At 39.3% G+C, this 24,113-nt stretch overlaps 1 protein-coding gene across 1 annotated transcript in view; it reads right to left on the minus strand.

Annotated features, from left to right (window-relative positions):
• fbxo22 (F-box protein 22) overlaps positions 1–5,895 on the minus strand; it is a 72,093-nt gene extending 66,198 nt beyond the window's left edge. The window contains exon 1 of the mRNA XM_076287954.1: positions 5,756–5,895. Coding sequence (XP_076144069.1) covers positions 5,756–5,862 — 107 coding nt within the window. The 5' untranslated portion in view covers positions 5,863–5,895. The remainder of the gene's footprint in view (positions 1–5,755) is intronic.
• Positions 5,896–24,113: the final 18,218 nt, after the last annotated feature.

Consider the following 24,113-nt stretch of genomic DNA (forward strand, 5'->3'; position numbering starts at 1 on the left):
GTTGTTGTTGCCCATAACACGCTAGCATTGTGCTAATGAATGACGTCCCTCCCCGGCTGACAGAAGTCAGACAGGATTTCTAACCAGTAAGCATTGCGTCCATCCCAGTATGCATTGTGTTCAACCCAGCATGAATCACATCAAGTCAGATCTGCATCAAGTCGAACAAGCCTATTCTCTGGTATCAGCCCTTTCTCCTCTCCCTCCTCGTTCTCACAGTAGGGGTTAAGTCATTGAGAGACCTCAGACCCATTAGACCAGCCTCAGACGAGTCCAGGAAGTGACGTCAATTCCGGAAATGAACATAATTTACTTTACTCTTTATGGAGAATACAGCGGGGGGAAAAAAGTGTTTTCTTTTACAGTTCATGGAAAAAAATAGTCACATTAGGTAGAAGCTTTTTATTATTATTCGTAATTCACATTTATTTATTAAATAATCGATCGCGACTGACTGTCCACGTGATCTGCCAGAGTCAGCTGGGAGGAGCTCGTGACTCACGCATAAGGACTCACGGCAGATATTGCGCAAAATTTTGGTTTATGGCTATCGTTTAGGTGTCCTTCCTATTTATTAACATGAACATGATGACTGACTAAATAAATGACTATGATGTTTAATAAACCATTGTAGGGATACAAGTTATCACATCAATTAAGTGTTTTCTGTAGTGTGACATGCTTTACACTAGGCTACAGCATAAAAATCAACAATAGGCTATCAACACGTTTGCAGTATCACTGTTGCAGAAATCACATACAAGAAGTCATCCTCTTGATTGTTTGTACATTTTTGCACATTCCAACATAAGGAAGCAGCATGAGGAAACTTGTCGTTTTTCTGCCTAATTTTCTAACTACTTTTACGAGTCTGCAGTATCACTGACGACAGCTGTTACAAGAGGGTCTGGCGTCCCTTTGTTATGATGCACTTCCTGCGACGCGGTCATTCGTCTCTAAATGACTTTCAGAGAGGGTTAAAGCGGAGCGAGAGGCGCAAACGTTCGACAATTTCCGCGTTCGATTATTGCAAGGGGGAGGGGGGGTAATCCCCCTTTATGCAGACCAGAGTAAGCCCTCGCTCGCTGCTAGTTGTCATTTCTTTGAAATGACAACTAGCTGAATAACATTACTGACATTAGTTAAAACTCAAGTGAATTTGCAACAGTATATTAAGTTTAAGCCAAGTCCTTCAACTACTAGTCACTTGTTAGCGCATAGCTGTATTGCCATAGCTACTCCCATCCACTTGTATAGCGTTTTAAGCTAGCGTTCGCTAGCTAGCTAGCTCGGTTCACATGACTAATTAAATTATTCATATCATGTCCTAAAGCAGGGGTTCGCAAACTTTTCCACAACAAGGCCCCCCAAATACCACTAGGTTCTGATGTATTATTAAACCCATCGACAATACTACGGCAAATGTAAAAATACATTAAGCTAATCCTAATAATTATTTTAGCCACAAGCACTTCGCGATGGAGCATAATGTAGTGTGTAAACATTGTATTTGGGGCTTTCTGCTATATAGAGCTATCACTCATTCCCAGTCATTATTATAATGGAATTGTATAACAACCCTCATAGTAATAGGTATATTTACATTTTTTCAGATGTATTTATTTGTTGCTTTTATTTTTCCTTCCAACTTGCTGAGGCCCCCCTGGCACCCCCTCGCGGCCCCCACTTTGAAAACCACTGTCCTAAAGAATGATTCATTGGTATCATTCATTGGTATCAAAGTGAAAACCAGCGCCCCAAGTGGTTGCGTTCCTATCGAAGAGCAGCTCCAATGTTAAGTCCCATAGACCTATTTTAAAAAATATATTGTGAAGCCAAATCAGCGTATAGACAGTAATAATCTTCTAACTGTGAAAATGTCAGACTCTATTTTGCCTTATTTTAAAAAATCGAAATTGCTCCTTTTGTTTCATAAACAAACTACAAAAGAAGTCACGTGACTTTACCCTTCGACGTTACTCACGGTAGCATGGTTTGTTTATTAGCCTGGTTAGCATTGACACTTAACACTTACTGCCAGCTCTTCATGTGAGTAGAAGCACAACACCAGTTATCCAGACATAAAGGTTATGACCACGCGGTTTACATCACATTCCGTTATTACAAAAATACACATCCTAGATGCTAAAGTTGACTGAAAAGAGGAATATAAAATCATCTTTTGGAAATTGATATTATTGCCTTAAGTGAAAAATGAGGAAATATCTAACCTTTAAGGACACCATGGTGTTATTTCAGTTAGCCTATTAGCTGGTTTGAGGCCAATCTCTAGGTATGGTGAAGGGTATGTGATGATGTGGGGCTATTTTAATTCCAAAGGCCAAGGTAACTTTATTAGGATGCACAGTATTCTGGATCCATGAAATAACTGGCCTTTAAAAATAAAAATCTGCCTGTCTCTATGGGAATTTAACATAGGGGTGCCAATACGTATGACCCCTGTATTTTAAGGAAGAACATTTATTTATTTATGATACATTATTCATTCACTAAGAAAATTGGTGTCCTTAAAGGTTATATATTTCCTCATTTTTCACTTAAGGCATTAAGATCAATTTCCAAAAGATGATTTTATATTCCTCTTTTCAGTCAACTTTAGCATGGGTGCCAACACTTTTGGCCATCACTGTATGTTAAGCCAGTTAAGCAAATTGCCAAACCTGTGACGTCACATGCAACTGTAGTTCGTTATCACCATGTTACGACAAACACTCAAAACAATTCAACTGATCCTAAAAATAAGGTATGACCACTTGAAGCAATAGAGGTGACCCCAGTGCCTAACATATGCAAGGCATTAAATTAATCCCAATGTACACCGAGATATATTTTTTCTAAAAAAAAAATCCCATCCACTCCGCTAAACTCTAGGAACGCAACCACTAGATGGCGATGAGATTACTTTCCCTCCCTATTGCTTATTAAGAGAGAAAGTTTATTTAGTGACGTAAGGTGACACTCCCACTTATGCAGACCGGAACTGTCCCGTTTTGCTCCCATAGTAACGACAGAGAATGTCTAATAAGGGGAGAACCGCCACTCTCGGGAAACTTCCGGTTTCTGAACTGGTTGCAGTTCCTTTTCTGGTTCCTCATTCTGGTTTCTGGTTCCTACATTTTAATGTGGGTCTGGCTCGTCAGGCTACCTCAAATCAACTTTTCTCGGGATATAATTTTTTGACCAGAAATTTTAATGTTGCATGCGAAAGAGGGGACAGAGAAAATACACACCGCTGAGTATTATATTTTTTGAGTCACTTATTTGTTCTAAAAAGCCTTTCAAATGCGTCATTCATTAGCAGAAAGCTAGTGTGTTGTGGTCAACAACGACCCAACCTGTAAGAAATCGAAAGGACCTAAGTACTCGTTCATTCAACTTTTGATCTATAATCCATAGTGAGCTTGCAGAAACCACAACCACAACGACAACCAGGTGAAAGAGACAAATTTAGCCGTCTAGCTCCATAGACCCCCATTGTTTTTGCACTTATTCGTGATCGCCCCTAGCCGAACTGCAACAGATTGCAGGTACAATGGAGTTAATAGGGAGTGATCCGGCTCTCCGTAAACGGGCTCTGGGGCCGTATTCACAAAGAATTTTAAGGCTAAAAGTAGCTCCTAAGTGGCGAATTTAGGAGCAACTCCTAAAAATAATGGGCATGTCACTCCTAACTTTAGGACTCCTAATTTTTTTCACTAAAAGTAATTCACGAAGCATTTTAGACCTAAAAGTAGCACCTAAGTCTGGGACAGCTTAAAAGAAGTCGAGAGGACTCCTAACTCACTAAGACCTATCCACAAACAGTTATTTGTGGCATTTCACGTTGCGATGTTTTGAAATGCGTTGCCTATGTGGCAACAGGAGCTTCCAATCGCGAGGGAACCATTTTGCATTCATAAAAGGGATGCACTAACGCCACCAACAACAACCAAAACTACTCGTTGTTAACATGTAAATTAAATGTAACGTTTCATTGTGAATCAAATTAACTGTTCTCCTCTTTGCAAACGTAGGCATATGGTGACAGATTAATTTAATAATGTTGCAAATATACTGCATCAATCCGTAGGCCTATGTTTCATTAGGCTACTAGGCTATTTGTTTTGCCTTACTCTTTATTCATTTAGGCTAGGCCTTTTTATTCAGTTATTCATTATCTTCCGTCCTTCGCACTACTTGTGTAGCGCACGCATTCTCAGACCTGTCACCTGTCACTCATCATCGTAAGGGAGGTGTTTGGAATCATTCCCGCCTTACAATCATCAGCCAATCAAAGTGGTCACTTCAGTCAAGCTCGTGCATGAGTAATGACGTCATCCATAGCAATGAAGACTCACTCTTAGTTTAGGAGTTGTCATTTTTCCTTACTAAGAGTAGGTCTAAAAGGTTTTGTGAACTTTTAAGAGAAAACTCCTAGCTAAAATATTTTAGTGCGATTTAGGAGTACTCCTAGTGGTAAGATAAAAGGCTTTGTGAATACGGCCCCTGGTAACGACTTACGTTGCTCTATCTTGCTAATAGGGAGGGAAAGTAATCTCATCGCCATCTAGTGGTTGCGTTCCTAGAGTTTAGCGGAGGGGATGGGATTTTTTCTTAGAAAAAATATATCTCGGTGCACATTGGGATCTTAATTTAATGCCTTCCATATGTTAGGCACTGGGGTCACCTCTATTGCTTCAAGTGGTCATACCTTATTTTTAGGATCAGTTGAATTGTTTTGGGTTTTTGTCATAACATGGTGATAACAAACTACAGTTGCATGTGACGTCACAGGTTTGGGCGCGTAATCTCTAACTGATCAATACGGCAATTTGCTTAACTGGCTTACATATTTTTGTAATAACGGAAGGTGATGTAAACAGCGTGGTGACGACTGTCTGGATAACTGGTGTTGTGCTCCTACTCACATGAAGAGCTGGCAGTAGGTGTTAAGTGGCAATGCTAACCAGGCTAATAAACAAACCATGCTACCGTGAGTAACGTCGAAGGGTAAAGTCACGTGGCTTTTTTGTAGTTCTTTTATGAAACAAAAGGAGCAATTTCAATTTTTTTAAATAAGGCAAAATAGGGTGTGACATTTTCACAGTTAGAAGATTATTAATGTATAGACACTGAAAAATATTTTTGGTGGATAAGATGGGACTTAACATTGGAGCTGCTCTTCGATAGGAACGCAACCACTTGGGGCGCTGGTTTTCACTTTCCCTCCCTATCAAGGATCTTTGACTTAACTCCCTCCTCCTCTATGACGTCGAGCTTTGAACGATTTCCGGGGTACGAGATGGAGGACAGAGGACGCAGCAAAGAGATGTTTGAGATTCACCCTTACAACGGATTGTCTATTTATTTTACTGCCTGACTGTAAGGTTGTCCGTGGATGTACACTACGATCGCCCCCAGTTCCATGCTCAGCCCAACCCCCCCACCAGGCCATATAAATTAAAGGCTCTCTCTCATGCTGCTGGACTACTACTCATTCAAAATATTGTACATGTTAGCCACGCCATCTAGCCATCGATGTATCGAATCTGACTAATTCTAAGGAAGACAGCTGCAAAAGTGTGCAGCAGGCCTATACATTACACCCAGTTTGTTGAACATGATGGCACTGTCCACCAACCACCCTAGCGATTTGCAAACTATTGTGCATTGTCAGAGAATGTAGCTACGTTAGCGTTATACGACGTTAGCAAACATAATTCCCTGGCCTATAGGTTTGCAAAACTGTCATTACCTCGCCATCCGAAGAAGTGATTTGGTTGGAACAAAGCTCAGGATCCTTTCGACAACTTCAGCAACATTGCTAAGAACATAACTTCTAACTGAACCGCTAACATCCATATTTTCAAAAAATCAGAGGTTGGTAGCAGCTCTACACGACAACATCAAATGCAATAACGTTAGCTGCTAAACGTCAACCAGCTCAAGGCCAGTGTTTTATCAGTTCCGGGTAAATGTTAACTTAAAATAAAAAATAAAAGTTTTTCTATGAAAGCGAAACAAGCACAAAACAGGAGGGTTTTACTGATTGTGACCTGTGATACAAAATTCTGACAAGAAGCAACCTGAAGACCACTATAGTGTGTGAACAAAATAAAAACAATTAAATGATTCCACAATGAAATTCACCCTTCGCTAAGCCACATCCGAAAACCGCCACAGGCCAATCGTGGCTTAGCAACCCGTCACCAGGCACGGGAGGTCTGACCAAAGATTCTAGAGCGGAGCAAGATAGATCAGTTACGTCATAGGCATGAAGTACGCTCTGAGCCTGACAGAGCGCCATTTTAATAAGCTCAGCGCAAAATTTCATATACAGTTCCAATACTATGAGCCCACCTGAACGGCTGTTTTAAACTTTGCCAGCTGTTTTTTTTTTCTTTTCTCGGTAATGAACTGCAAGAACTGACAGTGTGAAAGGCCCGATTGATCTTTTTCCAAGTTTAAACTGAATAAGGAGAGGTAAATAGCCTATTATTCAGACAGAAGTATATTTTTGCACTGGTAAATAGATCACATAAATTCCCATTGAGAGACTGTATAGCCTACTGATAAGCTAGCTAGCAGGCAAACTAACTTAGCTAACGTTATATTATCACCATTTTTCTTTTTTCTACCTGTAGGCTATAAGTTAACCCTTTGTTCACGGCCTGCTTAAACACAGCGCATAAGATAGTACCAATCACTAATAAGGTCGACATTTTACTCAAGCGTCTGATGTTCATAACTTAAATAAATGCAAATGGTAGGCCTAGGATAAACACAACCGTGCTTGACACTATTGTAGGCCTGTCATTTCCATGCAGTCAAAAACTCCCAAATTGTCCTGCTTGCCTATGTAAAATGTATATGACCACAGAAGTTCGTTTTCAAAAATCATTAGCCTATTTACAGGCTGCAGCCAACTTAAAACACGTCCAGATAAATCTAACCGTTGAACTTAATTTGTGCAATATGTTAATTGAAAACAATTTGCTTGATTTATAAAATAGCTGTAGTCCTATTATTTAGGCCTACTGTAAACCCTCAAATTATGGCAAGGGTCTTTTCTTTACTTATAGGCCGCGTAAGCACATGCCTTTATTTAATTAAGCTTTAGGCCTATTTACTTTGTATTATAGGCTGCGCAATTGTGCATCTTAGCCTCTGGCAAGCTCAAAAGAGGGCAGCACGCAACTGAGCTTAGCGACGTGAGACCCGTGGTGTAAATATTAACTTTCAGTGTTTCACGATGTCTTTGTAAATTAGGCCTACGTTTAATTAAAAAGTGTTTCTTGCGTGCGTTCATTCTCTCATTCCCTCTCCAAAATGTTCCTGTTCTTGGCTGACCAAGTGCATGAACCCAGCATCGGTGCGCACGTCACATGAATCACAATTGAGACAATAGGTTGACCATATTGTACAACTGCAAAGCCTTATCATAGGCATGTTACATTCATGATGACATGAAAAATGGAACTTATAGAACGAAAATGACAAAGGCAGTCGGCTAAACGTTTTAAACTTGCGCAAAACTGATGAACCCAGCATCGGTGCGTCGCATACATTAAAACACAAATTGAAGCAACACTGACCAAAAACCTTTCCATAGGCATGCAACGTTTATGACATAAGAAGTGGAATATGAACGCATTTCATCACACCTGACAATTAAGCGGAGCTGTGGCTGTTCGCGATTTGACTGATTCTTGAGCTTCAGCGTGTTGTCTGTCTTGCATGCGCGTCTTTTTAATTAGATGGTGAGCGTAAACGAAGGAAAGCCCTCTAATCGGACGGGTAAGACTGACAAGTAGACGGGCCTAGGCCCGTCCGTGGTTGCGCGTAGGCCTATATGTCAAACAGATGCTTTATCTTTGACCTCCACAAATTAAGCTACAGTTAATTCCTTAGCCGTTTAAATAAATTTGCGTTTGCGATTGACAACCAGACAACGTTGTGATAAATAGGCTATAATACTAACTTTGTTCAAAATAGATACAATCAAGTTGACTTTGCAAAGTTGTGTAGGCTACCGCGCCAGTTGAAGTCTGCATGAACAGTTATTGCACAAGCCACCGTTTTGATTTGCTTAGGGGAGATGCAGGTTGAACCCGTTTGAGGGAGAGAGGCGCGGAGAGAGAATGTGTGCTGTAGCCTACACAGCGCACATCTCTATGAAATAGTAGCCTAGGCTATCAAGGCTAATCCATATTTTAAATAAGCAATCATGGAGACAATAAGTTAGGCTATACACAGAGGTTAAATTGGGCCGGAGCGCACCGGAGCGCAGCTCCGTCTCCTCAGGTCCACAACACACCCTGCCGGAGCTCAGCTCCGTCTCCTTCAGCACCAAATATTATTATTCCACTAGAATTATTTTTCATCTCCTGGCAAATACATGGCATATGAGACTGAATAATTAGCAAGACTAGCCTAATATTGAACTTCCGTGGTCCAGTAAAATCTTTAGTTCAGGTTTAATTTCTCGCGGTGTACTCGTCACACATAGCCTATCACGTGAACGAGCGGAATCTAAGCTGTCCAATGATATTAACGCCAAGTGGCTGTGATCAATGGTTCGCGAAAAACTTAACATTGGACTTGTAATGAAATGTGTAGACCTAGTCATATTTGCATTCTGCACACATCTCTGCACAAACTATTCACTCAACACAAGGCGAACCGTATATCACAATAAACAGCAGACCTTGCCGAATACGAGGATATAACGCATACATCTGTAGGCTACAACAAGCGGTTCCCGAGTGATCCGTTTTTTTAAATTGCAATACATTTCTACATGGTCTCCAACTTTGGGCCAAAATTATAATGTATTCTCATCTAAACTATTTAGCCTACAGTATGTCAGTAGAAACGTTTCTGTAAATTGCTTAGCCAGAGTATCCAACCATCATGTTTGTTATATTGCCAGATGCTATAATATAGCCTAATATAATATAATATACTAATATAATATACTGCTTCCTAATGCCATGAATGCAAAAATATGAGGGAAAAAATCATGAGACGCAAATATTTTTTTTCTTGATATAAAGGCTGACATAAGACATATTGCATTTAAGACAAATATTATCACATCTACTTTCCCAGATATGGGTAGCCCAGACTGTCCTGAAAAAAAGGAAGATATAGCATGTATAGATGCCAATTACAATGACCAATATAACTCAATAACCAATATGACTAGCTTAAGCCTTAGATTAACTAGCTGAACAACACAGGTTGTTTTGCTACAGGCTACTGCATAATTTCATGGAGTGCTGAAATGTACACTATTTTTGACCTATTTTTGAAAATATGCTTTGTGGTTGTGAATTTATTGCAGTATCATAACTATTCTGTGTGCATGGTTAAAACTCTGAACCGCAAAATACTTTAGGCTACAGCACAAATATTTCCATCCATATATTTTATAATAATTTTATATAATATTATGTAATTATTAAGTCTAACCTCTGAATTTCTTTTGAAAGTGCACCAGATTGATGCATTTAAACGTTAAAATATGCCCAAGCCTTTGCACGGAATCATTGCCTCAATATCAACAAATCAGGATAGGCTATGAATCTGATTGAATTTAGTATTGGCCATCCCCAAAATGCACCAGATTACAGGAAATCACCCCCCCCTCAACAATAGTAGTCCTACCTTACATTAATACTGGAAAAAGAGCCCATTTGGTGTAAAAACACATTGTCATTTTATGGCGCGATTTTGAATGATGACCATCACCGTAAGGGCTCCCCCTCCTTACAAAAGCCAATTTAACCACTGCCTATACAGATATTGTGAGTAGGCCTAATGCAGGAATGGACGTTACAGTTATTCAGTAACTAATTAATGAAATTTAAATTTACCTTTAGACTAGGCCTACTTCGTTTCCCAATAAAGTAACGACATTACATTAACCCTTACGAGCCCGACCGTTCTAATTTCGTTACAAAAGTAACGATGGCCAAACGTCTAATATCTCAGCTGTCCAATGACTGATTTTATTTCTGAAATCTTCCCCGTAATGCTGACAACATAAGCTTCAATTTGATATGATTGGTTAAGGGGTTTATGGCGCGAAATGTTTTGGATACTTGAAGATGAGTCTTGAAAAAATATTTTCACTTGAGTCGGTGCATTTGACGTGGACAGCCGGATGCCACCTGCACTGAGTTTACCTCCACTGGAAACCACACAGCTGGATAAACTGAGGTAATATTGTTTTTACATCGGTTCTAGTTATGGTTTATCTTAATTTGAAGTCCTTAAATCATGTTATTTGACAGTAATATGCTTTCTCATCAGCGTCAACATTATGGCTTAGCGGGGGGCTAGTGCATCGTCACGTAACTTTAGCTAACTGTATAATTCTGAACTGCTTGCAATTAGGGATGTCCGATATTGGCTTTTTTGCCGATATCCGATATGCCGATATTGTCCAACTCTCAAATTTCGATTCCGATATCAGCCGATACCGATGTCGATATGTGGGTTATTTTTCCTCAAAACTAATTTAGGTAACATCACATATCTCCTGTTATGGAATTAACACAACATGCTTAATGTTATTGTGATGCCCCACTGGATGCATTCTTGAATGCAACAAGGCTTTCCAAATGTTAACATTGTCTGTGCAAAATAAGAAAAATACTTCAACTTAATTTAGGGAAAAAGTGCCATGTTTATTTTTTTTTTTTTAATTGTCTCAAACAACAGTTTGGATTACACTCTCCCTGAGAATCTTGACAATGCCCACAACAAATAGGGCAAATTTGACTTCTTCACAAATGATAAAACATTGTACCTGAACAACTATGTGCAACATAGCAGAATGTAAAGCCAACTAAAATAACAGGCATAGTGTATGACAGGCTACCCTTTTTCTGTGTTAAATGAGCCTGCATTTGTAGGATGCTTCATGAACTGTTTCTTTAACTAAAACTCAATCACCTTAATTGAATGAATGCACAAATATGAGTCACGGGTGTCTGTTTTTACAGACAAGACAGACCCTCACTCTAAACCCGTCCTTCCTCATATACAGATATCTAGGCTATATTTAACATTTATTTATATTTGGCCTGTTATGAAATCATGTATTGAACAATTTAAGCACAGCTCAGCTTTAAGAAACTCAAATAGCCTAGATGCATGCTTAGCATTTTGTGATCATGAAGGCTACTTTCACAAACTCTTATAGTCAGCTGTCCTCTGATTTACCGATATCTAGGCGACATTTGTAATATTTGTTTTGTATTTGGCCCGTTATGAAATAATGTGGAACAATTTAAACACAGTGTAAAACTTAAATCCCAAATTTGGAGACATCCATGTATGTTGAAATTTACTGCAAATTCAAAACGGGATTAGTCTGGAACGGCTAACTGTACAGGGGACTGCTTTACACCTTTCTGTTCGGTAAGGTCTGGTGTTTATTCTGATATATGGTTTGTCATGTGTTAAACGAAGGGTTCTGAAGTATTCCACCGAGATGAATGGGTAGGGAGATGGACGCAAAACCTTCGGTAGAATTTATGATTAAATTGAATGATATTATTTACTTTTCTCGCGAACCGTTCACCACAGCAATTAGCGGCTAACATCGATTAAAAGCTGAGAAAAAGCTCTTTCGTGTGATACTTGTAATGTCTGTGTGATGAGTAGGATGGGTTAATTTGGACGCACTTTCTTTCTTGCGCTGTCACTTTCTCCACTGCGTAATTTGGCCATAGGCCATAGGCTAAATATCGCTATTAGTAGGACGCAAAGCAGAATATTTAAAGAAGGGGGCACCAAGGCCACCGTGGCCTGTAAACCTCTGATTTTCAAAGGGGCGTCACGGCCAACGCAAGGGGCTACTACGGCCACGAGCAAGTTTGTTACTGCAGCCATCCACGCTTGTTTGTATGCTTCAAGACGCAGATTGATGAGGTCATCATCTGTGCGCCGGTAAACGCTTCAGGAGCGCATAGGCACTATTTGTGTGTAACGCAAGCATTATGTTATCGGTTTTAAGGCAAAAAAAATCCGATAACGATATTAACAGATATTACATTTTTATGCTAATATTGGGCCGATAATATCGGTTGGCCGATATTATCGGACATCTCTACTTGCAATATTATCGTTTGCTTTTGATGTCAGTTATTTTCATTTGAGAGTTTCATTTAAAAACCTGTTAGTATATAACATGTAGGTAAGTTTGTTTTCTAGTACCAATTTGCTTGTTAGGTAAGCATTATATTGGCAAGACAGTATAGCAAATCAAAGCTGAATAAATCAATGGGCGCCGCGTTTCTAAGTTGCGTTCTCTTACATGAAATAAGTTGAGCGATATTTTTACTCCTCTCAATATGTAACGTTAGTTGTAGAAAATAAGATGTGAAATCACATATTCTGTCAGAAATGTAATTAACTTATTGCCTTTCCTCCGGTTGTTATCTGTAGTGCAGTCTGTAGTGAACTATTTTAGCTTGCTAACTTCTAAATGACAAACATCAGACGTGCTTGTCTCAACATTTTCTAAGATGGCATGACTTGAAATAGATCAAGCACAACTCCTCTCAATATTTAGTTATAGAAAACATGATGTGAAATCACATATTCTGTCAGAAATGTCATTATTGCATTTCAGCAGTTTGTTACTAGGTGAAATGTAATCTGTCTTTATCTTGATGCCAGCCAGGCAATCAGATTTAGGGTAGCTAAACCCATGTGTAATACAATGACTTTTCATAGGCCTAGCAGCTACTTAGAAATGTTTCGAGTATATTCTGAGGATGCTTCAATAGTTTAGGCTACCTCTTCTTTTGTCTGCATACATGCACAAATCTTTAGTTTTGTGATTTTATTTTTTACATTAATAAAGGTATTTGTATGATTTCGCTCTTGTTTCAGATGGAGGATGACAAGACTTACACAGACCTTCTCGCAAGCCTGAAGAGGTAGCTGACTGCTCATGAGCTTGCGCTCACAATGCTGAAGACCATGAGGGGATGGAGGAAGAAGGTATTGATTTATGTGCCGTGCGTAGGATGGTGCAGACTAAAAAACTGTGTGAAATAGACTTGTTATGTTCTTTTTTACTCACATTGTTGTCCCAGGCATATGTGGTTTTACCAACCGGAAGGAATGGGAGCTTGTGCTTAGTAGGCCATCGTATGCAAACAGTGCAGGGGCATGGGACAAAGACCCGAGAAGAGTTTCACAGGTTTCTGGGATTGATCATTTACATGGGGTTCACTTCCCTCCCTAATATCCATTGCTACTGGGGAACCAAGTATTCAGGGATCAGGGGACATTGACCAAATGATGAATACATATTGTGTCCTCCAAAAAACGCAGAATACTTTTTCTCCATTGACATTGCCGTTGTCAGTAGCTTCTTGTTATTTCAAGTTTGACAATGCAATGCAGAATCTGGTGTTGAACCTAGGTTTGGTAGCTACAACCAGAAAGAATTTGGAGGAAATCTATCACAACAGCTGGTAGGCATTTCCGTTGAAATTTCAGCCTCACCTTCAGCTGCTCCAACTACTACTCTGTCGTCTTTCCATCAAGTACATATTCCTGTACAGCAGGAGCTTGTTATAAAAAACGTACATAATAAAACTAAAGTAGCTTGTATGGCCCTGGAGTGTAACGGTAGGCGAATTTGTTTTATTGATAAACAAATTGCTGTCAGATTTGGCATTCTGCAAAAGGGGATGCGTTTAGTAATGAGTCATAGCTCTTCTGTGTTCAACCTTCAGGTTCCCCACCCCACCTTTCCCTATCCTCCTCTGTAAGTTTGTGTGTGTGTGGGTATGAGTTTGTGTGTATGTGTTTATTCTCCACAGGCTTGTTCTAAGTATGTAATCCACTTTCAAATGTTTAGAACACATTGAGTTTTGAGTGATGTTGATTGTATTCCTAGCTTTTCATGAATAATAATACATTTTATATATGTATATAATTTTCATATTATACTGATTTATATAAGGAAGTTGTATTTGTTGAATCAAATGTATTTTATGTCTCTTTTCCGAAATGGTCTTCAATGAATACAGTATACTTACTTCCTGTATTACTGGTAAGGTAAAGTATGTTTTTTTTATGTCATTCTTATTGACTGTAGCATTTGCTTATATACAAATAAATGGTTTATTCTTATAGACCAAATACATCTAAACCATTGTTTCTGACTTGATTATTAGTTTTTATGCATATTTTTATGTTGTTGGTGAGAAAGTGAATGTGAATTCTGTCAACATTCTAAATCTCGTTTCCTGCATTTTTTTACACTGATCACTAACTTTTGAAAGGTTAATGATATTCCAATACAGTCTTTTTTGTTAAATAGCCCACAACTTGCTGAACATTTCATACACTCTATATTTTTCTCTATCTTGTACAGAAATATGATGAAAATTCATTTTTATGTGAATGAAATTAAATTTTGACAAATTCCGGATATACATTTGGAGAGGATTTCCTAATACTGTTCATTACTATATCAACATTACCATATGTATTTTACATCATTTCATAGAACTGATCCTTCTGATTACAATGGTATGTATATCCCATTGATGGTATGTATTATACTCAAGAAATAAGGTTTTTTGTGTGAGGAGGTCATCCAGCACCAAAAATGGAATGTTCGGCACAGGCACGAAAGGGTTAACGACGCTATATCCCAAACATAGGCCTATTGAACAAGTAGCCTAAGTTTAGTTTTGGTGGATGATGGACAGATGTCAGTGCCCTAGCCTAATTTACCCTCGGAAATAATTCGACAATGTCTTTATACAATATATTTAACTGGTCTAGACATGGTGTGGTCTATTGGGTTTCTCGTAATTTCAACATACAGCTTTAAATAACAAATATTGATAAAATTTTAGGATCAGCGCCATAGGATTCCCACGGTAGCCAGCGTCTGTGACGACACCTGAGCTTATTAAAATGGCGCCCATAGAGTCATAGAACGTACTTCAACATATCCAACGTATTTTCCAGCCAGTAATCCATCTTGCGCGTAGTGCTCTAGAATCTTTGGGTCTGACAAGCTTTTCGAGTTTTGCCATGTTAACCTGTGGAGACTGAAGGCCTGTGGGTCATGAAGGGCACTTATTTGGATGTGTGGTGCCCTAACCCACGTAAAGACACAGTAAAATAACATGTTACACTATAGAAACATAATATAATTGGGAACACATATTGTTCTAACTATAAAAAATGGCATATTGCATGATATTTCCATAACCGCGAGATACACGCTTTTCACGATAACGGCAAGAAGTTGTTAACAGACGTTCGCCAAGATGTATAGCCCATCAGCAATCTATTAAAAATAACACCTATTTGAAGTACCATTCATGATATGTTGTCAAATATTGAAGTTGTGGGAAGTACATAGCTTAAATGGTATGTTTCTTTCGTCCCATGCATGTTCCATTCATTCTGGCCAGGAGAGTCGAATGAAACAAAACGCACATTCGACTTCTGCTTAAATAACTTATGAACGGTTTTGTTCAGAGATGAAATTCCAACTGTATTTGACAGAGGACAGATGTAGGTTGCTAGTGACAAAATATTAGCTTTCAGTGTGGTACGATGTCTTTGTAAATTACATTTCATTGAAAAGTCCCGGTTCTCCCCCTATGTAATTATGGAATGTTTTTTGTGACAAAATTAAATAAATAAATGAAATATGAAATCAATAAATGAAATAAATAATTAAAAGTTTAAATAAATAAATAAAATATTAAATAAATAAATAAAAAGTTAAATAAATAAATAAAATGTGATATAAATAAATAAATACAAGATTAAATGTAAAAAACATATACATTGACATTTACATTCCATATGCACGGTCAACCACTGATTGCTGCCTGACTGTACTGGCTTGCTACCTGTGAACCACACTGGACTAAGGACATTGCTCAGACTTGTATCATAACTCACGAAACATACAACAACAAGGATTTCATTCTAAATTCATACTTTTTGGAAGATATCAGGCGTGAAAGCGTTCTGTCATTTGATGGGTCTGTTTGCTGTGTCTGAGGGTTGATAGACTATGTGCACATCTAGAGCTAGCGCTAACAGTTAGCACAAGCGTTAGCTAGTTATCGACATCTACAAAAAGCGAACTTCTATCTATGGCAAACGACTTTGCTATTGCTTCTATTTATAGTAGGGTGCCCAGACGTCCCAGTTAACTTCACTTGAGCTGAATTCACCTCATTTGTTATATGATACATAAACAATAAAGCTTGAGATGCCCATGCCGTGAACTCTTATTATGTGAGTGTCAGTGCCAGCTTGCTACATTGCCCAAGCAGTGTCCACAACTTTCCAGAGACTTTTTAGTTCTCAATATGAGGGTATACTGTAACTCAGCAGCCGACAAGGATTTTTGACAGCACTAGATGCTATGCTTTTACGTCCTGATAACTCACAGCCAAGAGTTAGCAACATAGAACACACAATCTTTCTGAATGAAAATGCCTAGCTTATGGCTGTTAGCAGTAGCACTAGCTTTTAGCTTCTATCAATGACTTTATTCTGATCAGCCAGTCATGCTCACAAAGTTTGATTTTTTTTTCAGGTAGCAACCAATCAGTGGCTAGGTCCCGCCTTGATGGGTGACTGACGTATTTATTTATTTCATGGCACATTGCAAGACCGTGCATATGGAATGTAAATGTCAATGTCAATGTATATATGTTTTTTACATTTAATCTTTTATTTATTTATGCATTTAACATTTTTTTATTTATTTAACTATTTATTTAATCTTTTATTTATTTATTTCATATTTCATTTATTTATTTCAACTTTTAATTATTTATTTCATATTTCATTTATTGATTTCATATTTCATTTATTTATTTAATTTTGGCACAAAAAACATTCCATATGTAATAGACGTGCAGGGTGCTAAAGCTTGTCAGGCATAGCAACAGTAACTAAGGAGGGCGGGACTTAGCGAAGGGTGAATTGCATTGTGCCAATACAGCATCACAGTCCCGCCCCTCCTCCGAGAGAGCTTAGTTTCCGGAAGTAGCTTTCCCATTCATTTTTCCCATTGACGTTCTGGAAAAATCCGTATTTAGGATATCCAGCTACGGAGTAACTCATGAGCACACAACATATCATTTCGAGTTAAAAAACGAAGAGAAAGTCCAAAAAAAGTCAAAGGTACAAGACTGTGTACATATTTTCATTTCCGAGCGAAGAAACTACTCATCCCATAAACCACCGGGCCTCACTGAAAAATATATAAGCAGCACGAACCAGCGCGAAATTATTCATTTCCAACCGGCGACAGCAGCGAACCCTCTCCTCCAAACAATGATTTTTATATAGTTAATAGCAGTTATTTCAGGAGTAATCGTGTAAATAATAGTGTTTTGGTATTGAATGTTATATTTACCATCGTGTATTTTATATCGTGTGTGTGAAAGCGGTTAACGTTAACGTTAGCAACATTGTGCAGTGCTTCGTATCTGACTGCCATCCTGATGCATGGACCGGTGCATGGTCTGCTCTTGGACCACCATATTCAGTTTATTAACTTGAATTATTACACAAAATGTTCATTAAATGTACGAAGAAGTATTTCTAGGTTAATGATTGATATGGCTCATACAGTATGAAGGCTACAGTAGCCTAGCTAATGTTAACTAGCATTACCAACCTCCCTGCAAAACTCACCACACAACTTCGTAGGTTTGATAGGTCTTGTTCCTCATGCTGGCCCATACATAACCCACAAGCTGACCCTCGACACACAACAGTCAATAATGTGACCCGATTTAAAGTGGTTTTCACCCCTTTGGACACTCTTGATTTCGTCCTTGAAACTGAAATATTCACGGACCGGGGGCATGGACGGTTTGCTAACCATTTTACTGCAGTGTCTACCAGGTGGTAGCATCCAGCTTTGCTATCAGCTAGCTAGCTAGTTCAAAGGTTTAAGTTCTTAATGGGGATATACAGGGCTTTTTATGCCTCGTCTAAGTTGATGTTTCATATAAACAACAATTCATGTTCATAGAAACAACAAGGTCACTAAAACATAATATATTTCATACCTGTGTTGCAGCATGTAGGCTAATGTTAGCAGCATAGACCTCTCCAGAATATATCCCGCCTCCTAACTTCCGTATCCATCCAACTTCCGGGCGTGGATTGTCTATGGGAAATAACATGGCGTTTTGTAAGATCGTACCTGTCAAACTCTGTAGGTGACAAAGTAGAAAAAGCTGCTGGGCAGATTGGCCTACACACTTCTGCCATCTAGTTTCCACTGGATTTTTTTATTTTCGGTGCCGTTTAAGTAGTATAGTCTATAGTATACTACTTAAACGGCACCGACAATCAAAAAATCCAGTGGAAACTATATGGCAGAAGTGTGTAGGCCAATCTGCCCACCAGCTTTTTCAACTTCGCTACCTACAGATGTTTTACCGGTATGATATTTCGAAACGCCATGTTATTTCTCATAGACAATCCACGCCCGGAAGTTGGATGGATACGGAAGTTACGGAGGCGGGACTTATTCTGGAGAGGTCTATTATAATGACATTCTAATGTCTGAAAGGCTAATGATTAGCTAGCCTATCGGCTACCTGAAAAGTTAAGTGTTCAAACTAGCATTTATAGTGTTCTATTTGATGGTGTATTGGCCCTGACTAAGTTCGTGTGATATATAAACCACAATCCTTGTTGATACAAGTACCAATGTTCGTCTAGAAAGTTTTTATTCACATTAAGATTTTCGCCATCTTTGTCAATAATTTTCGCTGATTCAAGTTTCAAACTATGACTGAACGGCCTTTCCACCAATCAGAGGCATCACTGTGGGATTGTGGGATTGTTCAGGATTGTGGGTAATGAAGTACTTATCCAAGACATCGCGAATAAAAGACATTTCTCTCAAAACGAGGTTAGTGCCCCGTGAACTTTTGGCGTCTATATGAGCATACACAATCGCTTAGTACAGCCGTAGCTGGTTTTGAGTCTACCATGTGCAGTTAAGTTTGTATGGCTTATACCCGAATTGTCAATGGAGAAATTGCATTGAATTCTTACTTCCGGAAACTCCTGTGGGCGGGACTGTGATGCTCTATACGTTCAGGCGGCCACTAGCAATGCCTTCACCGACCACAAGGGGTGCGCGGACAAGAGATTGAACCAGAGCCGAGAGTTTGGCCAACTTAGTACGGTGTCTTGTGTAATTCCGCTGGATTTTCTTGTAAAAATTGTTTTTTTTGTGCATATTTTGCTAGTATAGAGTCTAAGGAACAAGATTTTTTTTGTCTTCAAATTTTCACGATCCATTTTCACACTTAGATGACATCATCATTTCTATAATGCATAATTAAGACTGGGACTACTATCACTTGGGGGTCAAATGTGGGAAAATACTGGTAAAGAGGGTATTCTGCCTAATTTTTGGGTGCTGATTCTGAATATCATATTTACTTAGCTGATTTTTTAGTTTTAAACCTGCTAATTAGCATTTGCGGCCTAAAACTGGCCTCCATAGGCAACATAGAACGGGTGAATAGGGTAAAAAATGTAACTCCTTTATATTCTTATGAAACTTTACTAGTTGATTATTTATGTAGAGACAATATTTTTTTGCATTACAAGTGTTCTGAAAATATATGTTTATGGATGTAATTTAACAATATATCATTAATTATGCACTAATTTGCATACATTTCAATTACAGACATCTGAATATTGGATAGTTAACATTGAATGTAGTCACGTTCAGGTTTGCCTTCAGAACTTTTTCTGGATTCAGAGCCTTAAAGCAGCACCAAAGAACTTTTCCTCTGTCGCACGCACGCTTTGTTTATCCAACGGCTTTGTAAATAACGATGTCCATACACAAGGTAGAATTTGTTGCATGATTTTATGAAAGTAGGCTATGATGTATTGCACGTCAAATTTGTAGTTTCTTATGTCTCATTCCATCGAACTACAGATCCGCTACCCGATCTGGCAAACTTACATAGTGCGGTTATAGCCGATAGAGGGCCGCGAAGCGAATGCAGAAGTGCCGTTCACCCTGTTACGAGTTGATGAACCACGGAAACAATTTTGGAAACATTTTTTTAAAGTGCAAAAACTCTTTGGTGTTGCTTTAAAAGAATGTCTTGTTCAAGCGCCAATCCTAGGTTATGCCGATTTCAGTCGTCCCATTATCTTAGAGACGGATGCAAGCCATGCAGGATTGGGGGCAGTTCTGTCACAGGAGAAGGATGGGTTACAGCGACCAACATGTCGAATTATAGTGCCATGAAACTCAAACTCCTTGCATTCAAGTGGGCAAGTATCTCCTGGGCAACACGTTCACCGTGTACACTGACAACAACCCCTCCAATACCTGCAGTCAGCAAAACTGGGCGCTCTGGAACATTGCTGGGTTTCTCAGCTTGCCCTCTTTATTACAACATCAAATATCGTCCCCGGACAGCTATTCGCAATGCCGATACCCTTTCTAGGCTTCCCACAAGCCCCACTAACACTTTGTCATCTGTCTAACACGGCCTGGACATCCCCATGCCGCTTGCCATAGCCAACATGCAAGCCTCAAGTGCACCTATCCAAGACTCTTGGATGACAGAATCTTGTATGGTGGACACCATCCCTGGTCGAACCAAAAGAGGCCTGAAAGTCCTGCAAGGGACTGATCCCTGTATTTCCAGATACCTGTGGTTTTGGTGACAGGGACGACCACATACCCGTTAAGACAAGTGGGAACCAAGGGAAGTCCGCAGTTGATAAAGCAGTGGTTCCAGATACAGGAAGTGGATAGGACCTTGTACCGAGCGATCCAGGCTCCTCCTTCCAGGAATCCAGTGCTGCAGCTTTTACTGCTAAAGGTGTTTGGAGTCGAAGTGCTCACTAGCCTACACAACAACCACGGCCATCTGGGGGTGGACAGGACCACAGATTTGATATGACGTGCTACTGGCCCCAGATGTGGCATGAGGTGCAAAAGTGGCATTCTGAGTGTGAGCAGCACTGTGTGGTTGCTAAAGCAAGACAACCCAAGCCAGAACCTTCTTGGGAAATATGTTAGCCACTAAGCCTTTGTAGATAATCTCCATTGACTTTACTCTCTTGGATTGGGCTAGCACAGGACAAGAGAATGTTCTGGTAGTCACCAGAGGCGGACAGAGTACACAGCTTTATTAGTTGAGTAAAAGTACAGATACCCTTTGCTCAATTTTACTCAAGTACAAGTAAAAGTACAACAGTCAGATGCCTACTTAAGTAAAAGTACTGAAGTACTTGTTTTTAAAAGTACTTGAGTATCAAGAGTACAAGAGTAGCCTACATTTTTTAAATATTGCATTACTACTGCCACAGTGCTTACATTTATGTACAGAAACGTCCTACATGGAGTTATGAAAAATGTTAATGTTAGTACCTTGGAGAATGTAAAAGGAATTGAAAGTAAAATCAAGTCATTTTCATCTTTTTACCATGTTGCCAGGGATGGGCAGTATTTCTAATACATGTATTTAAAATATGTATTTCAAATACAAAATACTATTTTGTAATTGAAACACTTGAAGCGAAAACTATCATTAACTTGTTCAGAAAGTTGTAATAGTCTGGCGAGGTGGGGCCACAGGTTGGCACATTCCCGGGATGGACCTGCTGCGTCTTCATCCATTGTTTCGTCCATGGTTTCGTCTCTTATCTAAATCTGACCATGGAGTTGACTTTGGCGGAAAGCTGAAGGTGATTGCTGATAGGCTGTCCCAATCAGTGGCACCTGCACAATCCAATCACGTTTGAGAGGGAAACAACAAATTGAGGTTTTCTGAGATTTGTCTTTTTTCCTTTTTTTTTTAGAAGAAGTAACTGGTACTCACAGTTATGGATAGAAATGTAGTGGAGTAAAGAGTACAATATTTGCCTCTCAAATGTACTTGAGTAAAGTCATGAGTACTCCCCAAAAATGATACTTGAGTAAAGTACAGATCCCTCAAAATTGTACTCAAGTACTGTACTCAAGTAAATGTACTTGAGTACATTGAGAAGGATGGGTACTCAGTACTCCGTTACTGTCCGGCTCTGGTAGTCACAAATGTTTTCTCAAAGTTTACCCAGGCCTTTCCCACCCCTGATCAGAGAGCTTCCATCGTAGCTAAGATTCTAACTGAGAGATGGTTCTATGTGTATGGCGTGCCAAGGAGAGTCCACTCTGATCAGGGGCGCAGCTTTGAGGGGGAGCTGTTGAAGCACATGTGTGACACCTACATTATAACAAAGACTAGAACCACCACTTATCATCCAGAGGGGAATGGTCAATGTGAACGTTTCAACAGGACACTTCATGACTTGCTCAGGACCTTACCCCCTGAAAAGAAGCGTAAATGGCCCCAGTTGCTCCCTCAGCTCATGTTCGCCTATAATACCACCGTGTACCAGTCCACACAGCACTTCCCATACGAGCTGATGTTCGGTCAGAAGGCACAGTTACCAGTTGACCACCTACTTGGAAATACTGGAGGTGACCACAGGGACAGTCCAACGACTGTTTGGGTGGTGCAACATCAAGAGTACAAGACTTCTGTCTATGCTAGTGCTAGGAGACACTTAGAAGAGGCTGCGGCATATCGTAGGCATGGTGGTCCTAACACTGTAGTCCTCTTCAAAGTGGTTGTATGCACATCCCACCTCACTGAGGCCAGGTGCAGGACAAAAAAGCTTATCAAGGAAAGAAGAGTAGTTGTCCGCGCACACTGCAATCATAACACATAACGCAACGTTTCAACCCACCAGGGTCTTCATCTGATGAAGACCCTGGTGGGTCGAAACGTTGCATTATGTTTTTAACTCAATAAATGTAGTTCTTCTGGGAGATTGCAATGTGCGGTCCTGACACTGTACCCATATTACCACCTGGCACTCTAATCTTTTTCTAGTGGGCAGTGGTAGTGTAGTGGTTAAGGAGCTGGGCTAGGGTGCAGTAGCCTGAAAGTTGTCAGTTCAATTCCCGGCTTTCACTGTTATGCCCTTGAGCAAGGCACTTAACCCCAAGTTGCTCCGGGGATAATGTGATCCCTTGTAACATAGCTGACATACAGTATGTAAGTGACTTTGGTCAAGAAGTGTCTGCTAAATATAATGTACATGCAAACTCTTTTGCAAGAACCCTTGGGTGGTGATCATATGTAGCTTCCTCTCTGGGAGAACAATCATTTTAAATTTCTGGCGCATGGGTGTTTGTGGTTGTTGCTGTTGGAAGAACATGGCTTTATTCTTAATTCTAAGACTTCATTGCTTCTCTCGCACGCCCGGCCTGTTGGCTGTGGATAACCTGTTGCTTTTAAAGAGAGCAAATGCACATGGTTTAGTGTCTGAGCAATGTTTTCCTTTGAGTTATTTGTTTTTGTATTAGTTCAGGCTGTGAGAGGGCCATCCGTGGTTTGTCTGTTTGTCTGTACCTTATATTCTTTTGTTTGTTAATTTTGCCTACTGTTACTCAACTACCCATGCCTATGACACCTATGGTGTACTGTGTTGCTATTATAGATTATTTACAAGACACATTTCTCTTAAGTTAGACAATAGAATGACATGGCAGGTCAAGGAAAGCATCAAGAAAAGCAAAGATTAAAAAATCGTTTTTTTGACATAGGCAACAAAAGTGGAGGTGTTTTTACACTTTTCAGACACTCAAAGTTTGAAAACTATGGATATTGTTTTAGAACCAACAACCTTTCTACATTATCTGGGGGTTTTGTGTGCAAAAAGTGGAATTAATTGTCAAAAAATTAGAAGAAAATGTGAAAATCACTTTTTGGACTAGATATAATCACTTATTTTAAAACATACAGATAAAAACACTAAAGATGGATCGTGAAAATTTGAAGACAAAAAAAAATCTTGTTCCTTAGACTCTATACTAGCAAAATATGCAAAAAAAATAAATTTTTACATGAAAATCCAGCGGGACCCTATTTTCCAAACACAGCGTACTGTACTAGACTCTTCACTGGTTTCTCCAGAACTATGGAAATCACCTCTTTATTTATAGCAAACTTCTTATCTATTACCTTTCCATTAACAATTGA

Source organism: Alosa pseudoharengus, unplaced genomic scaffold (genome assembly GCF_046254945.1).
Source record: "Alosa pseudoharengus isolate Yale_2024_CS ecotype anadromous, Long Island Sound unplaced genomic scaffold, YU_APseudo_1.1 YU_APseudo_1.1_scf_16, whole genome shotgun sequence".
Taxonomy (NCBI): Eukaryota; Metazoa; Chordata; class Actinopteri; order Clupeiformes; family Clupeidae; genus Alosa; species Alosa pseudoharengus.